The sequence below is a fragment of the Nilaparvata lugens genome, chromosome 13, assembly GCF_014356525.2.
Source record: "Nilaparvata lugens isolate BPH chromosome 13, ASM1435652v1, whole genome shotgun sequence".
Classification (NCBI taxonomy): domain Eukaryota; kingdom Metazoa; phylum Arthropoda; class Insecta; order Hemiptera; family Delphacidae; genus Nilaparvata; species Nilaparvata lugens.
In genome coordinates, this window is record NC_052516.1 from 30,481,343 (window position 1) to 30,508,889 (window position 27,547).

Here is a 27,547-nt window from a genome sequence, read left to right on the forward strand (position 1 = left end):
CTGAGGAGGAGCTCATCAGCCTCAGCTAAAGCTCCTCCTCAGGAATGAATTGCATTCCTCATTGCTCATAACAATTGAGTGTTTTTTATATATATTTACGTACAAAAAACATGTCTAGACTAGAAAAAAGTTATTATATAGGCCTAGTGTTTCGTCATGGAAAACAACATCAATTTCTAATGAAGAAAATATAAAAATATTGAATTGCAATTGACCCAAAAGCATTTAAAAACAAATTTTACAAAAATTATGAAATCACCATTATAAATTTCAGAAATTATAAAAGATGAGGCTGAACTATTTTTCACTATATTCATCAATTTATTGAAATAAAATGCTTCAAATTGAAATTTTGTCTTTTTGATAAGTTTTCATGGATGTTAAATATTTGAAATCAATACCTATTTCAAAAGGAACATAATTTGAAACAAAATACTAATATTTATCGAAATACATATTATTTATTACAATAAAATACATCGTTTTGGGATGATTTCTCTCAATTGTATAACTTAATATAGAAATTAGGATTTTCATTTTTATTTCCTCGAATACAGCAGGCCAAGGTATATAGAAAATAGATGTATTCTATCTAGCTCGCAATTAGCAAATATAATGAGGTGGGATTGTTCTGTTTTAATTCATACCTATATATAAATTGACTAGGATTACCTGTGCATTCCTCCAAAATATGAACAGTATCTCCAATCTCCAAGGGTAGTCCAAACCGTTTCTCTCCATTCCAATTGTAAATTGCTGCAACAAACAAAAAACAATATTATCTAATGAATAGTAAGTAGAATTTAAGAACACATTATTTTTCCATTGAAATAAAACTGAATTTAATAACTTAAGGCAAGACTGACTTCTTTGTATTAGATTTAAAGTACTAGATAATCAATCACTTGAATTTGTAAACAGTGAAGATATAATAAGTTGAAGATTTGGCATCATCATGATCATCATTTTCAATATGTATAACTAACTGATGACTAATATATAAATTGATTCTTATAATTTTGTTACATTACTAATTATCAAGAAAACTGTTACTATCTCTAATAATTGTTAGGTCTGTTATTTTACTGTACAATTTTCATAATTGAATAATTTTATCGACAAATGAACTGTTCTGTTACAAGTAAACAATACATTTGAATTTGAATCAGAATACAGATTTAAAAGAAAGAAACTTTTGGTAAAAGATTATAAGGCATAGAATAATAAGCTACTACTAAAGTGGAAGTAAGTTCAAAATTATATTATTCCCTATGAATAGATTCAATCTATACATTCAACCCATACTGAATGTTCGAAATAAATCTCACTATAGGGCTGTTGGCACAGTAGAAATTCATTTCATTTCATTGACAATTACAAATCATAATTATAATAAATACAATATGATTGGGTACAAATTATTTATTTTGGTACAAATTATACCAAATCTGAACAGTAGGTAGTCCAGTCTATATGAATTGGTGCAACATATATTTTAATTCTGATTTTTCTAATTTCTTTTTTTTTGGATACATAAAAGTTTTTGCTTGCAAAATTTCTTTGAGATAAATACAAGATGCCCGAAAAACTCATAGATATATTAGCAGAACTACCGTTTAATAAATCTGATCTCTTATCTTCCCCGGTAAACATTTCCTCCCCTTTTTTCATCAATTTTTGTCCCATAGCCATCATGTTTCCCCATAATAGCTTCAGTTTATCGCTTCAAAACTCATCCACAGCAATGGAACTTAATTGGAACACTCGCCCGATCGTTTTCATGAATAAATAATTGAAACAGAAGAGGGAAAACGATGTCACTATGATAACAATGGGAAAATAAGGGAGGGAGAGATCGATAGAGAGAGACGGAGTTAGACTGAGAGAGCGGTAGAAAGGCAAAGAGAAAAGAAAGAGAGAGTGAGAGTCATGATAGGGAGAAACTGTACGAGATTTGATAGAATGATTGGAGAACAAGGAAAAGTGGAGGACAGGATTAGGGATAGGGGCTGAACAACAGGGGATTATTATATTCTATTCAACCAATAATGATGAGTAGATTGTACATTATATCTGTTTAATAAATATTCTAGACTAGCAGGTAACCCGTGCTCCGCAAGGGTCTATTTTAAAACTTGACAAACTGAAAACTTGACGTAATTGAATTTTGAATAATTGAAAATAGGCCTAAACCATCCTCGGTTAGTTAAGAATCTATGTACAAAATTTCATGTTAATCAGTCCAGTAGTTCATACGTGATGATGCGTCAAACATAATTTTCCTATTCCGTACGTGTATAAGCCAGTAATAGAAATAGAAATTTCTTTATTGACATAAGACATTTAACAAAATGTATGGTCAATCGTCACATACATATATTATACAAAATTTCAGGCATAAAAACAATACAATTCTACAATATAAAGTAATTTTACAAAACCATTATCATAATTATTCATACATACAAAAGTTCTTCGATATAATAGTATAGGTGTTGTTCAAATCCAGATTATACTATGATTTTTGTAGTAGTTAAGTTTTCGGTGAGGGCTACTCTTATTTATCAGGTAATAGAAATCCTTTATTAAAAACATTTATTCAATACTTGTTTCAACATATTAGTGCCATTTTCAAGTGAGTGGTGGTTCCCGGTGGTTCGGAACCCACCTAAAACTGTAGGTCCACTCATCTCTCATTATAATCTGCCTCATTACCCACAGACAAGCCTAATGTGGGCATCATCCTCAGCAAAAAAATTATTAAAGAAAAAATGTACTGTGACTGTCTGAGTCATTTCAGAGGCTCTGAAATTGATCAGTTACGACCTGAAAACTCTGACACCTGATCTTGGACAATCAGGGCACACAATATCATTATCACTACTGTAAAATAGAGTAATTACTGAGCGATTTGGATGACATTGTAAGTATAATGTAAAAATATTGTTAAAAAAAAAAAAAAACAATTTATAAACAAATTTTCGTTTATATGAAAAATTATTATAATTCAAATAGAATTGAATAGAAAGAATGCAGAGACAGGAAGTAAATTGAAACAAGGAAGAGAAATAGGAAACAGGGATAAAAACAAAGAGAGAATGAAAATTGAAACATGGAAGAGAAAGAAAAAATATAGAAGGAGACGGAGGATGAGGATGAAGAGACAAAGAAGTAGAAATAGACAGGGAAGGAAAACAAAGAGAGAAAGAAAATTGAAACAGGGATGAGATAGAGAAAACAGAGAAAGAGACAAAAATGATGAGGAAGAACGATGACAGCGTATGTCCTTGATATAAGCGTGGGAGTTGCGACTGACGTTAGTGAAAAAAAGAAACAACAGCAATGTAATTAGAGAGTACACACTGAACTTAATTGTCAACAATAATTGCACGGCCATTAATTTAACGAGAAGCTGACCCCTTTCTGGTTTTTGGCAGAGCACGAATTAAATAGGTTAAAGCCGGTAAAGCGAGGTTAACTTCTAACTGTCAGTATTTGGTTTTTACTGAGCTATTTAATTTATTTATTATTATTTTATTCATCATATTAAATAGCATCAATGCTTTCCATTCAGTCAATGATGACAATCTATAATATAATGAAAGACAGAATCGATAGGGGATAGGAAATTCACGAATGCCGCCTCATCACGTCTGAGCTACTGAACTGATGAACTTGAAATTTTGCAAATAGATTCTTAACTTACCGAGGATGTATAGGCCTATTAAAATTCTTCAAGATTTCAGTTGATCAAGTTTTCATTTTGTCAAACTTTAATTAGACCTTTGTGGAGCACGGGTTAGACCTGCTTGTTTTAAATAAATCTCACTATAGTATGACCAACCACTCTCAAAAATTACTCTAACGAGTTTGACAAAATTTGGAAAGTAGTAATTTCTTGAAAAATTATTCTGCAGAAAATCTCATCCTTGTAATTACTTGCTAAAGGACCATGCATGTTGAAGAAATGTACCCTCTGAGAAACAGCTAATAGAAGTTACAGATTGTCATCTTAGAATTATCAGCATTCCTCATAAATAATATAAATGCTTCTCTTCCAACCAATGCTCAAGTCTGAAGTGAATCTCATAAATGTTCAATGCATTTCAATCCCACGCAAAATATTAAAATAGTAATATTGTACACTTTAGCATTTGCATGTTGCCAATGTATTTAAATAATTGATAGTTCGAGTTATACTTAGCAATGATCCAATGACTGTATGACTCTGTGTTATAGTGTACATGATTATAGAATAGAATTACTTTTTTATTCGTTGACGAGGCGAAGTTTGGACAGTAATGTCCACTCTACCACCACTTAACCTATGGCACTGCTTTGCACAATGTATTTTTATCACACTGGAGTAAAGCAACGTTTTCATTACCAACATCAACATTGAGAAAAACACCAAAACTATAATAGCTGTCCCTATTTTGTTCCTAATTTATATTTATCACAACAGATTCCGCACAAGAGATTCAGGTAATTCTCGAATAAATACTACAGTTGCAGATTTAATAAAAATAAAAAATTTATACATAAATCTTTTTTCTTTTATACATGAATAAATAATTAATTTCTATTAAACTACTTGATAATTTTACTACCTCTGTGCCCTTTTTATTTTATTTGATGACACGAACGGTATTTCGGGTATTCATTCCATTATCAATGGAATTTATCATTTTAAAAAATGATAAAATTGTTTTAGACTCTTGATAAAGCGAATTTATCATTTTAAAAAAATATAAAATTGTTTCAGACTCTTGATAATTCGATGGATACCCAAAACCGGTCATGTCATTAAAGAGAATAAAAGGGTAACCTACAACTGATTCTATATAATAAATTTCAACAAAATTTCCTACCAAGATTCATAAATACTGTAAATGGAGATTTTTTCAAAATTGCTTCAATATATTTAATATTAAAGTATTTTCATTGGATCTTGTATGTACTAATGTATTTGATAAATGATTTTTATTGCCTTTAAGCCATCAAATACAGCAATTGGTTCGTCAAAGTTTACAAGGTACTAAAATTGGTTTTTAATAAATATAGAGTTCAGTCTATCAAAATACAGAAATATCACAGTAAGATTCAGGTACTTTGTAAAACACATTGATAGTCCTTTCAGGAACACTGAAAAACTCATTCATTTCATACATAGGAGTTCGTATCAGAAAATTATAAGTGCCCCGGGGAAACTCCTTGGTTGGTAGAGACCTAGCTGCTGCCGGAAGCCTGTTGAAAAGTCTGGCATGGTGGCTAGGGCTATTCCTCACTCTGCTCAGCCTTGTGAATGGAATGTCGACCTGGTACCTGCCCCTAGTGTCAAAGTTGTGGATGTCACTACGCAGTCGCATACTCTCCAGAGAAATCTCAACTTTTTTCAGTGATATGAAGATGTAGAGGCATACCACTGTCATGATGGATTCGGCACAAAAGAGAGGACGACAGTGGTCAATGATTCCTGAGCCAGTAATAATTCGTATGACCTTCTTTTGAAGCAGGAGAATTCTATTAACTCCACTAGCTGCACCCCAATGTTCAAGGTCATACAACATGATTCCTTGGAAGAATGAGAAATAGGCTGTCTTGACATAGTCCTTTGGCACACTGAGCATAAGCTGCCTTAATAATAGAATCACCCATGATAATTTCTTACAGATGACTTCAATGTGGGGGTTCCAGGTTAATTTTGGATCAAGGTGAAAACCAAGAAGTTGTACACTTCTCTCCTGATCCACAATATTTCTCAAACTAAAAATTATTCACTTTTTGTGTAGTTGAGAAGTTGATATTGTGGTAATTATTCTTAGTCTTTTTCATTCAATAAAAATTATTCTTTGGGTTTTCTGCTCATTTAGCTTGAGGAAGTTTGACTTGAACCACACCGATGCAGCACCAAAGGACTCACTCATCTTCTCTGTCAGATCTGTTGAAGCTGCTCACATAAAAAATGGTGTTATCATCTGCATAGGCTGCCAACCTATTATCCAGTGCACAAGGTAGATCATTTGTCATAATTATGAAGAGCAGGGGGCCGAGTATGGACCCTTGAGGGACCCCATGTGGAATAGCCTTCATTGCAGAAACCCTACCATTCACCTGGACCACCTGGCGACGACCTGATAGGTAAGATTTCAGGAGTCTTAATGAGACATCAGCGACCCCATAAAACACCAACTTGGACAGCAGATACAGTAAGTATTTACTTACTATATTTTTATAATTGCTTTACCTTAGTTGTAACCGTACGTTATCTTACTACCTCACGACTACAGTGAGGTTCAGGTTATAATGACAGTGTTTGATTAGCAATGGTATTGCTGTCCTTGTCTATCATTCAACAAAGCGAATAGGGCTATCTCTTTCTAGCTTTGCTCTGTTGCCAGATCGTATATTCTAACAATGTAAAATTAATAATTAATTAACAATATATTTCATCTTTAAATTCATTATGAAATTATTGAAAAAAATTTCTTGCTTGATAAATTATAATTGATTATTTAAACGAGGAGGTGTTGAGGAGGGTTGGGGAGAGAAGGAGTCTGCTGGATGTGATAAAGGGAAGAAAGAGGAGATGGCTGGGACATTGGATGAGACGGCAATGCTTGTTGGTGGATGCCATGGAGGGGACCATTCAGGGAAGAAGAGGGAGAGGGAGAAGAAGATACAAAATGTTGGACGACATCAAGGAGGGGATGAGCTACTATGCAACGAAGCGACTGGCAGAGAATAGAAGAGAGTGGAGGGCTGCTGCCATATAGAAGGACCTGTTTACGAGCAGAAAACTACAGACAGAAACGGTAATGAACAATTAATATTACATCAATAAAACTGTATCAGATACCGTCTATAGAAGGCATTGTAAAGACAGAGGATCAGCAACGTTCTTCTCCTACCTTTCTCCACTGCCATTATAACGTGGACCTCACTATAGCTTAGGATCAAAACATAGTGGAGCCGCAAAGATAGAGTGTATAAGAGAAGGTATCTGAGAGTGTTGAGAATAATGTATACGTATTCAAGTGTGTCAGAATACATTGAAGCGGCGAAGTTAACGAAGAAGGTGGATGCAAGCGAAGACATTTAGATAATTTATTTAGTAACCTCTTTCAGCTAACCTCTTCGATTCACTCTATCTTCGCCGCTCCACCATGTTTTCACGCTTAAAGAGGAAGAAACCAGAGACACTATTACTCAATAGATTATATTCAGGGTATTAGAAAAGTAGGGTGTATATTTGAAAAATATGAGAGCTTCAATTATTAAGTTTTTAAAGTCAATTAATCTAAAGGTGCAATTCCTTAATGACGACTTTAGTCACGTGGCTGGAACACATAACCTATAAAAATCAAATCAAATTTATTTCCATTCAAAAACAGTTAACAAACATAAAAATATAAATTACATTTTATGGAACGATTAGCATCCGCAAAGAAAGAATCTGAGCGCGGATGCGAGTTGTGCTATTTCTTAAAACTAGAAAGAAATATAATTATATTCTAAGAACAAAAACAAAAAAATACAATATTACTAAAAATTACTTATAATTGACATATTACTAAACATGAATAACAAAAGAAACCTATTGAAAAATTTTTCCCGATACAGCAACTTTTATTACCATTATTTTTATGTTTATTTTTTTCCTGTTTTGATTATTACTATTAGTTTTTATGTTTTATTATTACCATCAATTTAGTTATTTATTACTATTTCGATTTGTTATTTTTTCATCACTATTTTAATTATTATGGTTTTTTGTATGATTATTTCTGTTTTGGGGTAAATAACTATTTAAGATCATCAAAAAGATTCCAGTATATCACCATTTTCCCTCAACCAGTGATCTATTTTTTAGAATAATATTTTTTGCAGCTGATTTCTACGATCCTCTCTAGAATCAGGAGCATAACTTTATCAATTTTGTATTTGAATTGTTGCCTGCATACATTTAAATCCATCCTAACCTGGTTTATGGTCATTGTTCTTAGGTTGTATGGTGTGTCTCTCATGTTGAGCCTCAAATTACATTTATTTATATATTGAATCAAATTTTTAAAATACAATTCTTTAACAGAAATAAATAATTAATTAGATTTGATGATTCACTGGTTTTTTATTATAGACGGAGGGCATTACTTATTATTGTGCTAATTACACTAGAGTCGCCAGCCAGGTCACCTGGATCTAGCAGCCAGCCAGCAGATTTTGGTGACCCGGCTGGAGTCTCACTCGGGATACAAAATAGAGAAATTGTTTCTTTACTCCCGGGTCATCAACCCAGTAGCCTGGATAGCCAGGGTCATCAGATTCAGCCTGCTTTACACTAGGCCGCTAATGGTTACTCACTGGAAAAACTCAAGAATAATTTATTTTATTATTCATATCACTAATCAGTCATCAAATCTAATAAATTTATAGGTTATGTGCTCTAGACTCGGCGGCTCTAACCACATATCTTGAGTCGTCCCTGAAGAATCGCACCTTCAGATTTGAGAGTAGATCTTCAAAAAATGGCATCTAGCCTAAATTTTAATTTACGGTATAATTAAATCATAGATACCGGTACTCAATTGCTAAATATTAGTGTTCTTTGACAGGTATGTAAGCCTACTGTGTACATTGATTTGCTGATTATTCAAGTTTTCCTTAGCATAGAATAACTGAAACTATTGTAGCCTATATACTCCAAACATGTAAAGTAGATACCATAGCCTACAATGTAGAACATGGTACTCTTTACTGTAAATAAACTAACTTAGCTATACTAGGCCTACCTGTGGGTACTTTACCATAAATAATATTCACCGTATTATATAGAATAGGATATAGCTAATAGGAAAGTAATTGTTGTTGAGAAATATTCCACTAGCGCAGTTAAAAATATGAATATTAAAATATTTCATTTTTAATCTTCTACAATGGAATTTTGTAAAGCAAACGGAATTTACTATCCATGTTGTCTTATTAATATTCCAACTTTAAGAAATATTGATGTAATCACTAATCGATTGCAATATTAAAAGATAATTCGGTTATTATAATAAATTATCAAATTAAATAATGAGTGCTCACTAAGAATCTTCACAACGGTTTTTGAATGGGTGGCAGGGAATGACAGATTATGATTAGAGGTTAGCTCAATGTAAACAAACTTCAAAATGATTGAAGACATCTCTTTTACATTATTGATTAATCTTGTGTTAAATACACATAGCCTCTTGAGCATCGAATAGTATCTAAGCTTCTAAATAATTGATAAATACAAGTAATTAACGTAAATTAACACTTACCCACTCCATATTTCTTAGTTTTGGTCGGTATCCACATTTTCTTTATCACTTACACTACCAATTAAATCATTTCTTTGAAAGATAACAAACAGAATGAGTTCACACACCACATAACGTTTTTTTCTTACCAATATAAGATTCAAATTGATTATTTAATTGAAATAATACTTATTGAGAAGCAGCCATTAGTATACTGATAAATAAATCAAATCCGCTTCCCAGATGGAGTAGCACAGCAGAAGAGTCCTTCAATGGTTGACGTTTCTATTGGACAGCTTTTGCCATCTAGCGGTAGAAAATGAAACTTGAGCAAATTCCTTCTAGCGGTCAAAAATATAACTAGATTGCAACAATGGCGGAGTGGCGCTGAGTTTAAAAAATCTCTCAATAAGGATTTTCTTAAAACTAAGTTTGACCAATTTTAAAACTATTACAATTTAAAACTTACTTAGAATATTTTAAGACACTGAAATAATAAAATCTGGTTAATTGATAATTATTATAATAAAACTATGGTGAGGTCCGCATTATAAATGTATAATGGCAGTATTTTATTGATATTGGTGTTGCCTGTCATTCATCAAAGAAGATAGCTCTATTATTTTTTATAGCTACTCAACGTTGCCAAACTATATTTCAACAGTATGGAAATATAATTAATTGAATAATTCAGAAATCAGGCAATCATAAAAATTTTCTATAAAGTTAAATCATTGAAAAATGTTTTTTCTTGCCAAAAAAACTTGTTCTTTTGATAAGTAGGTAGGCATATGAAAAGTTAATATAATTATTACAAATTTAATATCCCTGTATCAGCTATCTTCTACAGAAGGCAGTGGCAAGGCAAAGAATCGGAAACGCTGTTTACCTATCTTTCTCCACTACCAATATAACGTGGACCTCACACACTATACTCTACCGTATTGAAATCACAAAAAAACTAAACAAATATTGAGAGAATCCTTTCACAAACCAAAGCTAATAAGTTAAATATGGACTATAAATAATTTTTGTATAAACTAGTAGTTCTATGAACAGTAGACCTCACGCAATTTCTCATACACAAGTATCTGATGTCACCTTTTCTAGTTGATTCAGTTGTATTACTGTACAATTCACAGTTGAATCATAATTTACTCTTAAAAACTGTTATTTGTTTTATCCAAGATCAAAAACTCACTTATGTTAATAAACTCAGTTCACGTTTGAATTTGTATCCCATATGATAATTTAACCAGTTCCATGATAATCTTTCCATCTGATAAAAATATTTCTCAACTATTTAAAAATAATATTATTCTTTTTTAATCATGAATATAATAATTTCTTCATCATTATTTAGTTCATTTAATCATTTTTTTATTCTCGCCTTTATTTTATCACCTATTAAATTTTGTTTTTCAAAATAATGTGAGAATATTGATACTGATGGGCACGCATAAAAAAATTGAAATTCAATCTTATAAAAATAGACACGGCCAGACATCTGTGTAATGCATGCAATGAATAATCCACTTGTCAGCTGATTGATTATGAATAATCCTATAGTCCGATTAATGCTATCTTCAGAGTGGATGATAAATACTATTACAGTGATATCAGAGTATGGAGGAATTCCTTTTCTTTTCATATTATCCTTAAAATGCAAAATTTCAAAAAACCTTGTGTATACATCGACGCGCAGTTGAAAAGGGAATATTCCTGCCAAATCTCATCGAATTCTATCAACACGTTTGGCCGTAATCGCGTTACATACAGACAGACAAAAGAAAATCCGAGTTCAAACATAGACCTCACTACGTTCGGTCAATAAAGGTGCGTACAGACTTTCGCTCTGCTCCGCAACCGAACGTCACTCCAGCAGAGCGATTGATGAACGACCGGCGAGCAAGAGTGGTTCGACCGGGGAACGCGAGAAGATCTAACATCTTCCGTAACGTTCATGATGGGTGCGTGGGTGGAGCGACTGAGGTTCGATGGAGGAACGAGGGCGGTACCAGGGCGGAGCGTGCTCGGTGCGGGTTGGAAGCGCGTATATGTGTACGCAGCTTAAGATAACAAAAGGTTTAAAAATTGTACAAACAAAATTTATTCAGAAAACATGGTAACAAAGGAATCAAAAACAGTCTTTTCGCTTACCTGAATCAAAGATCATACGAAATTATTCATCTAACATTAACAATACATACTATGCTTGATTGCAATTCAATAAGAGAGAGATTCAGTATTTTGTATTTTTCTATTCTACTTAGAAACGACAGAGAGCCTAACTGTCCTCAGGAAGCCAGAATTTTGTTGGAATTCTACCAAAACTGTCATTCATTATCTTCTTGAAAACAATGGCCAGAGCTTCTCCAATGTTATCTTTCAGCTCTTCAACGATTTCCAATGCATTTTTGTTGACAAATGTGTTCACGGTGTGTCCTGTAGATGAGAAGAAAAACAAATTAATGACAAAAACCAAAAATATAATTGAACTTACACTGAAATACAATAGATATCATCCATCAGTACATTTTTGAGACGAAACATGTTGTTATGCATTAATAAAATAATTATATATAAAAGGGTACCGAATGATTCTTATTTTATTTAAATAATAGTATAGCAGCCCTACAGCCCTAGGATGAGAAGTGAATTGACTCACACTATTTCTATGATGCAAATATTATTGATGATGTAAATAAATATATAATAAGTGTGATAATCACTTGATGATGGCATTATATATAGCCGAGACATGACGTGATTGAACAATTTTTAAAGAGTACTTAGATTGATAATTTTTATTTTTATTTAAGAGTAGCCCTAGAGAACATTCATGTACGTGGCAGTTTTAAAGTTGTGCCAATTGCTGAAAAAATAATGGAAGGAAGACTGCGATGGTATGGCCATGTAAAGAGACGCCCACCCGAAAACATGACTAGAAAAGTGCTGGAGATAGAGTGACAGGGGCCAAGGCGCAGAGACAGACCACGCCTAACATGGATGGCACTAGTGCTTAGGGATATGAGACAATTGCAACTAACGCCAGAGACGACCCAAGATCGCAATCACTGGCGACTAAGATCCAGGAGAGCCGACCCCAAATAATAGGAAAAAGGCAAGGAAGAAGAAGAAGAAGAAGAGCCCTAAAGAAAACATACAATTATTGATGATGTAGTGACACCTCTACCCAGGTTATCAAACATTGAAATTCAAAATTACGTAGCCTATTTATTCTACTTATAAAAAAAACTTAAAATATATAATTATATTCTAAAGAGTGATTTGTTGGAGGCTTCTATTTAAACATGATGAAGAAAATGGTTAATTATTTAAATTTTATATAAATGTAGTTTTATATTTATGAGCCATTCTTGACACACTCATACTGATGCGGAATGCCACTGAGCCACAAATATGCTATTCTTGGCTTGAACATTTACAGAATAAGATGCTTTGATTATGCTTCGACCCAATTCATACAGAAGTGACGTATGGCACAATTTCATTTCTATATAGACATAATTATGGTCCAAAGCAAACAGAAAAAGTGGCAATGTTTACATAGAGGTAGCGTGGAAGTGACAAACGTCAGCTTCACGTCACGTCCATTACATACGCCACTTCTGTGTCAATGGGGCCTTATGATATATATCTTTTGCAAGTTTCCTTTCCAAATGTATAATTAACTGATTCTAAGCATACCTAGGACTTTGTTTCCATTGAAGAGGTTATCCAGGTGAACCCGACATGAATTCATTTTGAAGTTGACCTTCATATCGATGACTTCCATCACTTCGACACCACTCGGTAGTCTGGGAAACTTAACTTTCATGAACACGTCGGTTGTAACGTTTTCTGCAATAGACAAATCAAGATTTCATCCATTGGGAGAATGATCTATTATTTTGAGGGTGTATTTTTCAGGGATATGCAAGAGTTTTGAAAGTTAATTGAAGGATCTATTTTCAAGTGCTACATTATAGTTTTTAAAATGAATCAACTCTCCAGTATCTCCTTTTTGATTCATTTTTAAACACATGTTTTTACTAATTAAGTAATTGTCAAGCATCAACATGAAATGATTGGGAAGTAAACACTATACAACAGTTCCTCATACCGTAATGTAATGTATATTATTTAAAGATTATTGCAGATTGTCTACTATATGTTTGCAACATTTAAATTATTTTCAGTAATTGAATTACTGAAATTTTTCATCGTAATTACTCTTCAATGCCTTCCCAACTGAACAAAACAGTTTTATTCAAATCATTTTCAGTAATTGGTAGCTTTGAGAATTATTATTAATTATTTATTTTATTTTATGTTATTATTATTTTAAAAAGCAACGTCACTCATTTTTAACATTCAGAATTTAATAAATTTAAACGAAATTGTTTAAGTTGAAATAGGTATCCCTTTTAAAATGTACGAGTTGGCTAGTTAGGACTTGAAAGTTTTTTCTATTATTCGACCTTGATTGTATAGAATGAGATGGATATGAAAATAACTATGAAATTGTATAGAATGAGATTGATTTGAAAATAACTATGAAATTGTATAGAATGAGATGGATATGAAAATAACTATGAAATTGTATAGAATGAGATGGATATGAAAATAACTATGAAATTGTATAGAATGAGATGGATATGAAAATAACTATGAAATTTTATAGAATGAGATGGATATGATAATAGCTATGAAATTGTATAGAATGAGATGGATATGAAAATAACTATGAAATTGTATAGAATGAGATGGATATGAAAATAACTATGAAATTTCATAGAATGAGATGGATATGAAAATAACTATGAAATTCCAATTATTAAAATGCTAAAAAATTCACTCAACCCTTATATTAGAATTATGAACAATTGAATACAGAGTATTTCAGAAGGGCTACTCGAATTGTTAAATTAATATAGAAATAACTAAATAGTACATTTTTAACTTTTTAATATAAACACGTTTATAAAATATAAATATTAGTGTTTATATGAAAAAATATAAAAATGGTACCTACTATATTTATTTTTACATTAATTAAATAATTGAATTATAATTTCTATAATCAGAATTTTTGTACCAGAGCGTTCTAGATAATATAAATAAAGAATATTCTTTATAAGGAGATTAGAACCCAAAAGTCATCTGTATTTCAACTCAACTCAACTTTAAAAAAGTAAGAAAATTCAAAATTTAAAAATATAGTAGCCTACTAACGGTATTCAACTTACTGAGAAGAAGTTTTGCATCACCAATTCCAACCAATGGCAGCAGCAGAATGTTTCCTTTCAAGTCATACATGGATTCTGTTTTGATAATTGGAATGAGGAGCGAAATGTCCAGGTCTCCGGTGTCCAAATCCAGTCTGCAATTATTATAAACACTCATGATTTCTTTGAATAAATTTTATAGTAATTATAGGAAAATATGTATCATTTGGAAATATATAATACTGTACTCAACATTAATAACATTGTAAGAGCTACCGACTCTTTGTTCCCTTATCTTTTTTACAATATGTTTGTAAAACAGCATAAAATTACAAATTTAAATGTTTATATCAGACATATATGACATTGAAACAGTTCAATTGACCATAAAGTGATCACTTGATAGTTCATCAATAATATCAATTTAGTATCTAATATTATAGTATTTAGTTGTATCATCATTATTATTCGAGTAGAACAAACAATTTTTTTATATGAATCTTTTTAAAAGACGGGATTGTTTACTATTTTTTGCTCTTTTAACGAGGATTAAATGGTTTTTGATTTTTTTAATACGGCACGGAACTGGAGAAATAAAAGTAAAATATTCTCTATTAGATGGTGCCCTACCTTTCAAACTTTCAAAATTCTTTCTTACTGTACTAAATAAATGTCATAAATCTAACAGTAACCTATGCTAAATAATAATGATTAGGGTGTATTAAACTATTTGAATTTAATGAATGAACTTAATTTATCTTACTAATGACACTGATGTAATAACATTGGTAGATAGAATGATAAGCCAATCCTTGTGCTATTTTTCCAAATTCATAGGTGATGAATCAGTCTTAAATATCAACTCATTGTTGTTTACCTGACATTTTTGGTTGTGGTATTGCTTGGTCCATGAGCATAGAGATGGTTGAAGTTTCCCACCAGGGTGACAGCACCATGTCCTTTTGAAATTCCGATTTTCTCAATGTAGAGAGGTTCGAACCTCGGGATACCAACTTCAGGAATTCCTGGAAAAATATTGTCATTAGTACCATAATTACTAATAGATATGTTTATTAGTTTATAGAATGTCAACAGTAATTTTATTTGAAAATATTTTCATATTTTCGAAAACTTCTTGGTTTTTCGGTCATTTATAACCTTCGAAATTCAAGATTGACAAAGGATAAAGCTTTTGTGGAAAGTGAATAATTTTTTGAAGAAATTATATAATCTTCTAATCTTTAACATTAATAAAAATTGGGTTTAAGACATGAAGAGTCGACTGTTTCTTGTTTCCTATTTGTATTGCATATTTATTCCATGCAGGAATGAATGATGAAAAATGAATAGTTGGAAAAATGAATTGATTTAGAGTAGATTATAATTGTAAACAGCTCTATTATCTTACATGCTAGAGCAATATTTATTGATAGTCATGAATGAGATTTTGATTCAACAACTCATTTGCTTCCTAAATAAATATTTATTCGGTTTAAAAACTAGAGAGTTTTACATAAAAACTCTCTAAAGTCAACTAAAAGTAGTTGACATTAGTTTCTTTTAAAGTCAACTTTAAGTAGTAAACATTTTGATAAAATATTTATCCCTTCCTCCACCCCTAGACAGAGATATACCTACAAACGCAATAAAAATTATTGCGTATAAATAAAATTAAAATAATATAAATAAATTATAATAATATAAATAAAATTATTTTATAAATCGTTCTAAAATAATTGAATATTTATTATTTGAAGTTGATAATCATGAAATATTGAAGTCAAATATTTACCATTGGCCATGTACGGGAACATTGCTTGGAATGTTTCTTTCAAACATTTATTGACATTGGGGTCTTTCCTCCTGCAAGGCTTCTTCAACCAGATTGCTGCAACAAAACAACAGAAATATAATAATTATTATCAATTTTATTACTTATTCAATAAATAAGTACATTTATTTATGCATTAGAGAAATAAAAACATAAACGAATAAAATGAAATATTTTTTGAACATTTTCACTGAATAATCCTATTATCTGAATTTCACCTATTCATCTCTATTGCTCTCCAACTCTATTCAATTTTATTACTGTTCTGATTATGTTAAACTTATTCCAGTAACTGCCAAGAATAGTAGCCTATTTAACTCTATTATAACTAGATAAAATAAGAAATGAATTGATCAGAGGCACTGTAAAAGTTGGACCACTGGGAAAGAAAATGCAGGAGACAAGGATGAGGTGGTTTGGGCATGTACAGCGACGGGAGGAGGATTATGTTGGACGAAGAGTGCAGGATTTGATTTTGGATGGTGTGAGAGGACGAGGTAGACCTTGGATGAGGTGGTGAGATAGAATAGCGGCTTACTTGCGGAAAGTGGTTAGAGGGGAGAGGAAGCATTGGATAGGGCTTTGTGGAGAGGCAGACTAAGAGAAAGGAATGCCGACCCCATTTAAATGGGAAAAGCCAAAAAAGAAGAAGATAACTAATGTGTTCAGTGAAGAACTGATAAATATAACACATCCTTTCTTTTAATTATACAATGAATCCCAATTTCCAATTTAATTCTACTCTGCTAAACAGAGATTTATACCATTTGTTCTTATGGGGGTATTATCACATTGCCAGAGTAAAAAGTGTAAAAACCAATATTATTTTTTCCTATTCAGTAGAGCAGAAATAAATTGGAAAGCAGTACAGGGATTTATAGTGAGATCCCCATTAAATTAACATTTAAATTATTGTCAGTCATTAAAAACAACATCAATGCTTAATCATCCTTAAATTATTTTGTTTTGGACACCTCTAGTTTTAGCTTCAGGTGTTTATATAAGTTATCTCATTATAAAGTATCATAATGTGATAATCTATATCTAAATTATACAAATAATATATATAATAATAAAGGGAAGAACTGGCTTATACACATAAGGGATAGGAAATTCACGAATGACGCATCATCACGCCTGAACTACTGGACTGATTAGCTTAAAATTTTGCATCTGGATTCTTAATTTGCCGAGGATGGTTATAGGCCTATTTTCAATTCTTCAAGATTTCATTACGTCAAGTTTTCAGTTTTTCAAGTTTTTCACGGGCTACCTACTAGTAAGTGATAATACTCTAGCATTTTGTTAACTGCAATTTTTAATAAAAAATCTTCCATCTGTCATAATGTGCATAACATTAATGTTTCCCATTTAAACAAAGCCGGCAGTTTAAAGTTCATGTCACTTTATCCTTGCTTGCATGAAGCTTCGATTGTTCCTGAAGTTTTACTCAGAAATAGCCTAGTCTCTGTTCTTGGTAAAAATAAAACCAGTTTTTGCCAAATAGAGTCGAAAACTGTGAATCAGAGGTGCTAACATGCTGCCAAGTCAATAACCTGTAACATGTTTTACTGTGAAAAACATGTTTCTAAACTTTTAACGCGTACTAGTATGGAGGAAGTATTAGTAGTTTGTGGTCCGAGGTGAAGTTTTAGTTGCTACTTCATTGCATAACGTGGAACTTTCACCGCTAAAACCGTAGTCTAACAATCCTCTATCTCTGATATCACTCACATTTCTCAGTTGTGGTTTTGATTCTAAATTTTCAAGAATTTTCAAAGGAGACACAAATAGTAAATTGAACAAAAAAAAACTAAAATATTAAAATATTTTTTCAGAGACGACTGAAATAAATACCCGATAGTCTCGGGTATTTATCTCATTATTGAGTGTTTTTTTTTCTTGCTGAAGGTGATGCCTACATGAGCTCTAGGCTTGTGCATGGGAAATGATTTCAAGTAGCTCTATCAATATACTTGAACAAGAAGTGAATTACACGTATTATTATTATTTTATTCAATGTAGGTAACGCATGTACCGTACATAGATAGAATTTTACTAAAATAAATAGCTAAAACTATGCACATTCAACAATCTCTGTGTTTTTGAAACTGAAGTGAACTTAACTCAATTATTTCTATATAAGTGTTGTGATTATTGATTTTTAAACTTTCTTCAGTTTCTAGAATGAAAACTCGAGAATTGATTATAATGGCAGATAGCAGCCTATTTGAAGTAAATCTTATACAGAAAGTTAATCTGTTTGCAATTCAAAATAAATTTTCAATATCATCATGATAAGTTACGATGATTTCTTGTTTTTATGTACATCATAAAATATAAAAGCATCATAAATATCAATATACATAAACATCATGAACATAATAAAATATAAATATTTTATATTATAAATATAAAATATAAATACAAAGTATTTTATTGTACACAATAAAAAAGAAGATTCTCTATTAAAATGCTGACCACTGTATAAAGGTCAACATATTTTTAGTGAATTTAAAATAAAGAAACTAGTACCTAATTGAACTTATCACCTATTCACTTAACAAAACCGAACATTAATAAATCTAATTATACCATCATATTTAAATTGATTAATAATTAATGAACCAATTATTGGGTCAACAAAATCACAATATTGGAAAGTAAAAACAGGTATCACGATAAATCTATTAATATTTTTAATAAAAGTTATTAATCATATTCTATGATCATGATACACTTTATTGAACATAATAAAATATAAAAAAGTGTCGAAGAATGTTTTTTATTAAAATACTGATCAATGTATAAAGGTCAAATTATTTTCAATGAATTAACTTAGGTAAATAAATAAATATTCAGCATTGTAGACTTGGTTGAATAGATTATCTTAGATTATATACGAGTGACCCGGTAAAAATGTGATCACACATAAGATCATTTCACTTTTCTATCTCGGCTAGACTATAGCTACTTTCAACCGGTTTTAAGTTGTCTTCAAATAGACCAGCAACTGAGTTGCAAGTGGATTACAAGTGTTTGTAGTCCTTAATCTTGCTATGCCATTAGCTCACATTTCTTATTACATAACACTTTCAACTGCCCTATACAAGAAAAGACTACAGTGAGATAGTAAATGTTATAAATCTTCTATAACAGATTACAGATAGATGTTATATCTGAGAAGTTAGATATGATGTAGATGGTCTTTATTCGTTAGGACATTACTTGATAATGTCATCATGGCCGAGACATGTCGTAAGTAAACAATTTTAAAAATAGGATACTTGGATTTTTATTATATTTATTTCCATTCAAGATGTAGATGTTATAAATCTACTATAACAAATAACAGAATTTACAAAACTATCAGAGTTCCCTATAAATCAACACCAATGATTTCCATTCAGCCAATACTGACAGTTTAAAGTGAATCTTACTATAGGGAGTTTTAGATTTTAGACTATATAGTGAGGTCCACGTTATAATGGCAGTGGAGAAAGATAGGAGAACAACGTTGCCGATCCTCTGTCTAGTCAATGCCTTCTATAGACGGTAGCTGACACAGGTTTATTGATGTAATATTAACTGTTCATTCTCGTATAAAATAATCAATTATATTTTGTTGAGCAAGATATTATATTATTCAATAATTTCATAATTAAAATGAAATATTTTGTTAATCAATTATTAATTCTACATTGTTGAAAGACGATCTGGCAACAGAGTAAAGCGAGAAAGAGATAACGCTATCCGCATTGTTGAATGATATACAAGGATAGCAATACAATTGCTAATCAAACACTGCCATTATAACGTGGACCTCACTATAGTAGAGCGAGTCTTGTTTCAGCATGTCTCATAACTAACATCAATGATTCGTATTCAACCAAAGCTGACAATTTGAAGTGAAACTTACAAGACGCTTCTAGATTAGTCGAGAGGTCTGTACCATAATAGAGAGTTTCAGGACTATGAATTGAAGGACCTGACTCTAGAGTCTGGAGACTCTAGAGTCCAAATCAATCTAGAGTTCTGTTATAAGAATCTAGAGCTCTGTTCTTTAGTCAAGTCTTCAATGATTAAAGGAGTTCAAAACCGATAAAACTTGAGGACTCTAGACAACTCCGGATTACACAAAACTCTTCTTTAGAAATCAAATTGATGGACTATTGAGATAAAGAGTGCTTATTGCTTAAGTAGGCCTACCTTACATACTTTACAAAAAATGTCCGAATTGATTGATTGATGGCTCAAAAGTATGATCAATCAATCTTGTCTCATTAATCATTGAGTCTATTCAATTATTGCTGTCACTGTAATACCAAATGCCAACATGGTATTCATAAACTTGTTTTATCATCAGTCATAGATTTTGTAACACATATGAATGATGCTATTTCGTCACATGAATGAAATTGTTTTTCATTGTATAAAGATGAAGTAGGCCCAATGTATCGATGTCCCATTTTCAACTATTGGTACAATACAAGAATAAAAATAAAATAAATAAAATGTTGGATATTTTATGTTTAGTAAAATTATAAGATGTTCGAGTCCTTAATAAAAAGACCAGAATAGGATAGTTTTTATGATACATTTTCTTATAGAAGGCTATGTATGATAATTATATCATTCGATACACAGTAGGTGTTCTTATTATCTAAGTTAGTAGCTATTTTCTCAAGTTATTGAATCATCAAAAATCTAAATTTGAAATTATTTTTTTCAATTGAACATGTAAAATTCAGAATAAACTTGGACCTAATTATCTTATTTCACTGAAATAACAATATTGGTTCCCATTTGTATCTCAGTTTCATAGGCCTATTGATTTTCAAATGAGCGTTTTTTATTAAATAATTGTATTATTTTTTTGTACTTAAATGTGGAATTAAATCTTATATAACATTATTTACATTCATTACATTTCATATTTTTCATTCTAAAGTTTTCTTCTCTCAAATTAAACTGTAAAATATATAGAGAAAAGAAAAATATTCAATTCCGACTATGAATAAAATATAATAATGGAAACAGAGATTCGAATCGCAATTCCACAGTACTTATCAATGTATACCTGAAATACATGTTTTCTAGGTTCCTTAGTACCTATTACGTTTTCTTTGAAATTTTTCAAGATTCTTCTCTTAGTGAAGAATTTTTCAATGGATGACCTCAGTACCTACTGAAGAATTAAATGTTTTTAACAGATTCTTTGTACCAAATGCATACATTATACTTGACACGGCTTTGACATACAATCATTCAATACATAAACTCCAACAAGGAATGCAGCTTCTAGAATATACGGTACCTAGATGCAACCAGGCAATTACAGCAGCCATATGGTCAATAGTGATTACAATTTCTGATAACAGTCTCGTTTTATTGAAAGAGAGTTGAAGACCTTGCAAATTGGCTCATTCAAGTACCGTATTCTAGGACTTTACAATTCAAATTTATCTTGGAAAGCCTTACCCTTATTGGGCTATTCGAGATATCATAGTTTACTCTGCTATTAGAGATGATGTATAATGTTAAGACCATTATCATTATCAACTTCTAATAAGCTAAACTATAATAGGCCTAGAGAATGTATAACTAGGACTCTTCATCATGTCAACAGAACAACAGATAGGAATGGAATAAAAAAAATCAAGTGCCTTTTATATTTTATTAATTTATAATAATTATTATATAAAATTAAATAAAAAAGGGTATTTGATGATTTTAATTTCATTTCAATAACCAGGCCTATTATAGCAGCCCTAAAGAGAAAAAGTGAATACATTAAAGTATCACCCAAAAAATAGTAGTTCACGTTCAGTTGACTCTGTTTTAGTGAATTCACAGTTCATCTGGCAATGTTAAAAACTTCAAAACTGATTTCTAATTTGTTGTAATAATGTCTTGTATGCATTGTCAAGCTATTCTATTTTATACTTTATTATGCTAACTTACAAATTATAATAATTCCGTTACTATTCTAATAATATTGTACTACTATATCAATTTCACTACAAGATTTATGAACGATTAAGAGTGAAAAACAATGTTCCAATGAATGTCAGAACTAGAATAAAATTGGCACTGTTGTCTGAGATGTAGAATTGTTCTACGATGGAGAAAAAATGTTGTCTATTATCATATTATACATAATATACAATATTAATGTGTTTTAATTCCACTGCAAGAATAAGACAGGAAATGGGAGCTAGAATATTATTGTTTTATGTAGGAGTGGGAATTTAAAATCTGAATCATTGATAAGAGTGCAAATAGAATAAATGTGATATTAGCTTTAAGTAATAGATTAATATATATGAGTGAAAATTGGAAATAAAGGGCCCCATACACTAGGGAACTTGGATCGGCGAACTTGGTTCAGGGAACCAAGTTCGTGTAGGATTTGCCCCCACACACTGTAGTGGGGAGAGCGAACAACCGTTCGTTACTTCAGTGTCTTTCGGGGTCTAGAGATGAGTGTTTCAACGTTTTCAGCTGCTGTGGAGAGGAAATATATTGAATATATATAGATAGAATATACCGCCCAGGCGGACAAACCGAACAACGTTTTTAATCCAGATTGAATACCAAATTCGTCACGAATTTGGTTCGCGGTTCGCCAATTTTCCACATACACTTGGGAACTTGGTTCGCAAGAGCCAAGTTCGCCAATCCAAGTTCCCTAGTGTATGGGGCCCTTAAGAATTAATATCGGGGCACCGAGCTTCGCTCGTTATTTTTATTTATTGATAAACAGAACACAATTCTCTAAAATGATCGTGTTTATATTTCACAGCTGGCTTTACGTCATCTTATGAATTTCGGGGATGCAATATTTTGATTTTTCACATACTCACTCTTTTACTATCCACAGCTGTTTCAGCCAAGGATGAATTATCCTTTTAATGTCGTTCAGCGAGTTTTCTCAAGGATGAGACCTAGTGCAATCGAATCTTTATATCATAAACCTACTATGTTCCAAATTTCGTGAAAATCGTTAGAGCCGTTTTCGAGATTCGTTAAACATAAATAACCAGATATATAAATACAGAAATTGCTCGCCTATAAATCCTATAATAGGATTGGTGCATTGATGGATACAAAGATGGAAAACATGAGAATATAGGAATAGATAAAAATAGAGTGAGCTAGATGTGAAAATGTGTTGGGTGAAAAATTTGGAAATTAGAAAATTATTATAATGGATACAAATGTTCAAGCAGCTGAAAATAGAAGAAAAAATAAACATAGATTAAAATTTGAAGAATAAATTAATTAAAAAACAAATTTACTCACGTGATTCAGTAAGAACATGAGGCTCAACAGCCACTTCGTTATTATTGTTAACAGTGGACGCATCTTGAACTGCCAAACAGATGAATAGCACCACTAAGGAGGTCCAAGAAGAAATCGACGCCATTTTGTAATTTATATTTGATTTTAGATGGATTGTTAGTCTGAAATAAATTCAGAATGAAGATTTTCTGTCCACTACAGAGGAACTGTAGGAGGTTTCTTCAAGATGCTGTGTTGATTTTTTTCAGTTACATTGAGAAAAATTGTGTTCTGCTACTAAATACGGCACCTAAAATGAGAAAAAATAAATTGATAAGTTACTTGTCAACAATTAATTTCTTCAAGACTCTGAGTTGATTTTTCCCAGTTACATTGTGAGCATTTGAGGTGTACTGCAGCTGAATACGGCACCTAGAATGAGCGAAAATTGATAATTACTTGTCAAATTATCTATCAATCATGATATTTTCATAATATTCTCATCAATAATATACTATCTGAAACTGATAAAATATAACTCAAATTTTAACTTTTGGAGAACTTCATTTATTGAATTTATGTATTGTTCGTCAAATGAGTCTAGGCTGATATGAATAAATAAATTATCATTTTGAATGATAAGACTTGGAATTGTTCAATATTGATTTGAAACTCATACCAGTACTTGAATCTATGATAATAATGATAATGGTTTTGAAGCTGAGATTAATTTCTTGTAGTTTTTGAATCAATAATATTGATTTTTCCTGCACCACGAAAATATGAAGACGCTATCAGGATTAATGAATTGCTTTTCAATTTATCAGAGAGTATCCTTTTCATAAATACTCAATAAGAGTTCATTCAATTTGAATTCAATTAATTATGATTGTTTTTAACTAGGTATAGAAATTTATTCAGAAGTTGAAACAAAAGTTCAATCTACAATAGATTCAATTCAATATAAATGCATTCAGTTATGACTTTTAATTTGTAGGCCTACGTACTTGGGAAAGAGGCGTCACTTCGAATGTTTTTTTTAATAGATGTATTACTTGATAGTGTGGATACCATATTAATTTATTTCGATTACCAAACTTTGACAGCTATTTCAAACATAGAAATGTTGGAAGAAAATGGATGGTCTATTAGATTCACAAGTATTTTACACTAATGCAAATTAACAGTTATTAGTTATAAATTGATACTAGATGTAATGCTAAATTAACCATATTTCTAAATTTGATCAATAGATGACAATGATTGTTCTGAAGAGAATTTTTCGGAAAAGAAAATTCGTGATTAGTGAATTTATAAAAACTGAAACTAGACTTGGAAAGTTCAAATATAATCGTTGATATTTATAAATGATTAAATCAGTTTAACTTGCAAGAACAACTTTTTTATTGAATAAAGTAACCTGAAGACCGTGACCGCAACTTGCAACTTGAACGATGCTCTCAAATAGCTTTAGAATAAGAATATTTTTGAAAATGATTGCAGATGTCTTGGAAAAAATACATTGAAAATTGAATTTGATAATACAATCCACAGTTAAAGTCACACAAGCTATTCCTATATTTGTGGGTGGGTAAGTGTAAACAAAGCATTCTTATTATCCAAATCGTCAACAAACATTTGTAATTATAAATTTATTTTTTAGAATATAAATAGAAATACTGCAGCTACTAGGCCTATACCTAAATCTCTTTCAACTCCACTTTTTCTCTGCGTTGAATTTATTTTAATAAATATTTTTTATACATGAGGTAACTTGTTGGGTCTTCCAACATTGCAAACGCTTATTTTACGCTTTCAAAAATAGAATCTAAATAGAACAGTTTCTTCTTAGTTTTGAAGGCGATTCAAGAAGAATAGATGATAAACTTGAAATAAAATATTGTTTATTAACATATCATTATTGAATGATAGTTGCACATTATTCAATAAATAAATGGCTAATATTCATCACAAAAAAAGTTGAATAATGTTTACGTCAGCACCGTACCCTAAAAATAACCTTTAATTGAAATAATCAATCGAATGTTTAGAAAAAATCAAATGAATAATGTGAGTGATAGTTCACACCAAACTGGTTCAACTTAAAATTTCGAAAAAAACTCATCCATTATCCATTAAAATGAAATTAATGTTTTTAATAAAAAATCTATATTTCTTTTTTATGGAAAATATTCGTTTTCCAATTCATTACTTCAATGCATTTATCAATGATTATCTATGACATGATATTATTTATGATCAAAAGCTGAATAAATTAATATTAAATTACTATTTATTTCAAAATACAAATACCTATACACTGATGAGATGAAGTATAATAATTCAATTAAAGATTTAGGATGAAACTCAAAGCAATAGGTTTTGGACGTTCATATTCACTACTGGAAAAAAGCCTTCAATGACATTCACTCAAAATTGTCAAAATACAAATACCTATACACTGATGAGATGAAGTATAATAATTCAATTAAAGATTTAGGATGAAACTCAAAGCAATAGGTTTTGGACGTTCATATTCACTACTGGAAAAAAGCCTTCAATGACATTCACTCAAAATTGTCAGCTTTCCTTATAAATAATATCAACGCTTCCCATTCAATCAATGCTGACAAGTTGAAGCGAACTTCACTGGTGATAAAGAACAGTAATAAGAAAAAAGCTGTTCGATTTGAATATTAGATGATAAATTGATAAATAATTTTATAATGTAAGCGAAATGACAAAAAATTATAACAAAAAGTATTAAAGAATTGAAGTATACTACGTATTAAAAAGATAAAGAAGTAATAACCAAGTACTTGAACTAAAGAACTATTGAAGAACTTGAATATTACCAGAACTTGCACAAAACACCGCACGCCTAACGAACCAACTTGTTCACACAATTTTCGAATCTGAATACTGGAAGTCTCCAGTATAACTGGCTGCAATCAAGACTCAACTAAAGTGGTATTCAGAAAACTTCTCTGGAGAGGAATTGTAAGAGAAGGAGAGAAGAAGACAGAGAAGGAGAAGATGAGGAGGAGGAGGAGGAGGATCAGTAGGAGGATGAGGTAGAGGAGGAGGAGAAGGAGGAGGAGAAGACAGAGAAGCAAAATGATACGTAATCACTTTTACTTTCCTTTCCTTCCGCGGAGGAAGCTGTACAACTCTTAATAAATTGTAGGACAAGAAGTTACGTGATAAGAGCGCACGCCACAAATAAGAGAAAATAAAGATTCTAGTGAGAATTCACTTTGAAATTTCAGCATTCCTCATATGAATAGCACCAATGCTTCCCATACAACCATATGCTGCCAGTTTGAAGCTACTCTCAATATTGTAAGATTTTGAATCAGACTGTCAGCATAACTCAAAAATAACATAAATGTTTTCCATTCAACCAATGGTGTCAGTTTCAAGTGAATCTATCTCACTAGGAAAAATTATGTGAATTGAGTTCAGAAGCTAGCAATTTATATGGGTTATTCATCCGTGTATTAAGCTTGTGACAAATTATTGTATTTCACAATAGCCTGGAATGATTTTTAATTCTTTATTAGCTTTTTAGCTGAATTTAGATAGGTCTATGTTGGTTGGTAGTATTTTCTTCAAGTTCAAAATACATAAACAGAAATGAAAAACAACACAATTATGATAATACAACAGCATAAAACAATTCAACTCAACTCTAAACACTTGATGCACGATTTTACTGTATTATTTGAGCCAAGTATGTGTTGAAGGTTTGAAGTTGACTGACGAAAGCCATCGAAATTATCGTCGTCTGAAAAACGAACAACGACTCGAGGCTCTATACAGTCATCAGTAGGAACTCGCTACGCTCGTTCAATAAAATGTAACACACAATCAATCAACAGAACCCAAACCAACCGGAAAAACTCGAGTTGATT

At 31.2% G+C, this 27,547-nt stretch overlaps 2 protein-coding genes across 2 annotated transcripts in view; both read right to left on the minus strand.

Annotated features, from left to right (window-relative positions):
* LOC111050609 (dedicator of cytokinesis protein 3) overlaps positions 1-9,552 on the minus strand; it is a 135,856-nt gene extending 126,304 nt beyond the window's left edge. The window contains 2 exon segments of the mRNA XM_039440297.1: positions 673-756; positions 9,309-9,552. Coding sequence (XP_039296231.1) covers positions 673-756; positions 9,309-9,345 — 121 coding nt within the window. The 5' untranslated portion in view covers positions 9,346-9,552.
* A 1,827-nt stretch (positions 9,553-11,379) lies between these two features.
* Positions 11,380-26,631, minus strand: LOC111060144 (protein takeout-like). The gene is made up of 7 exons (XM_039440299.1): positions 26,489-26,631; positions 23,655-23,943; positions 16,311-16,406; positions 15,396-15,543; positions 14,540-14,673; positions 12,999-13,151; positions 11,380-11,732 (listed from the first exon to the last, which is right to left on the minus strand). Exons 2-7 carry the CDS (start codon positions 23,776-23,778, stop codon positions 11,575-11,577), a joined length of 813 nt encoding a protein of 270 aa, XP_039296233.1. The 5' UTR covers positions 23,779-23,943; positions 26,489-26,631; the 3' UTR covers positions 11,380-11,574.
* Between the last annotated feature and the right edge of the window lie 916 nt (positions 26,632-27,547).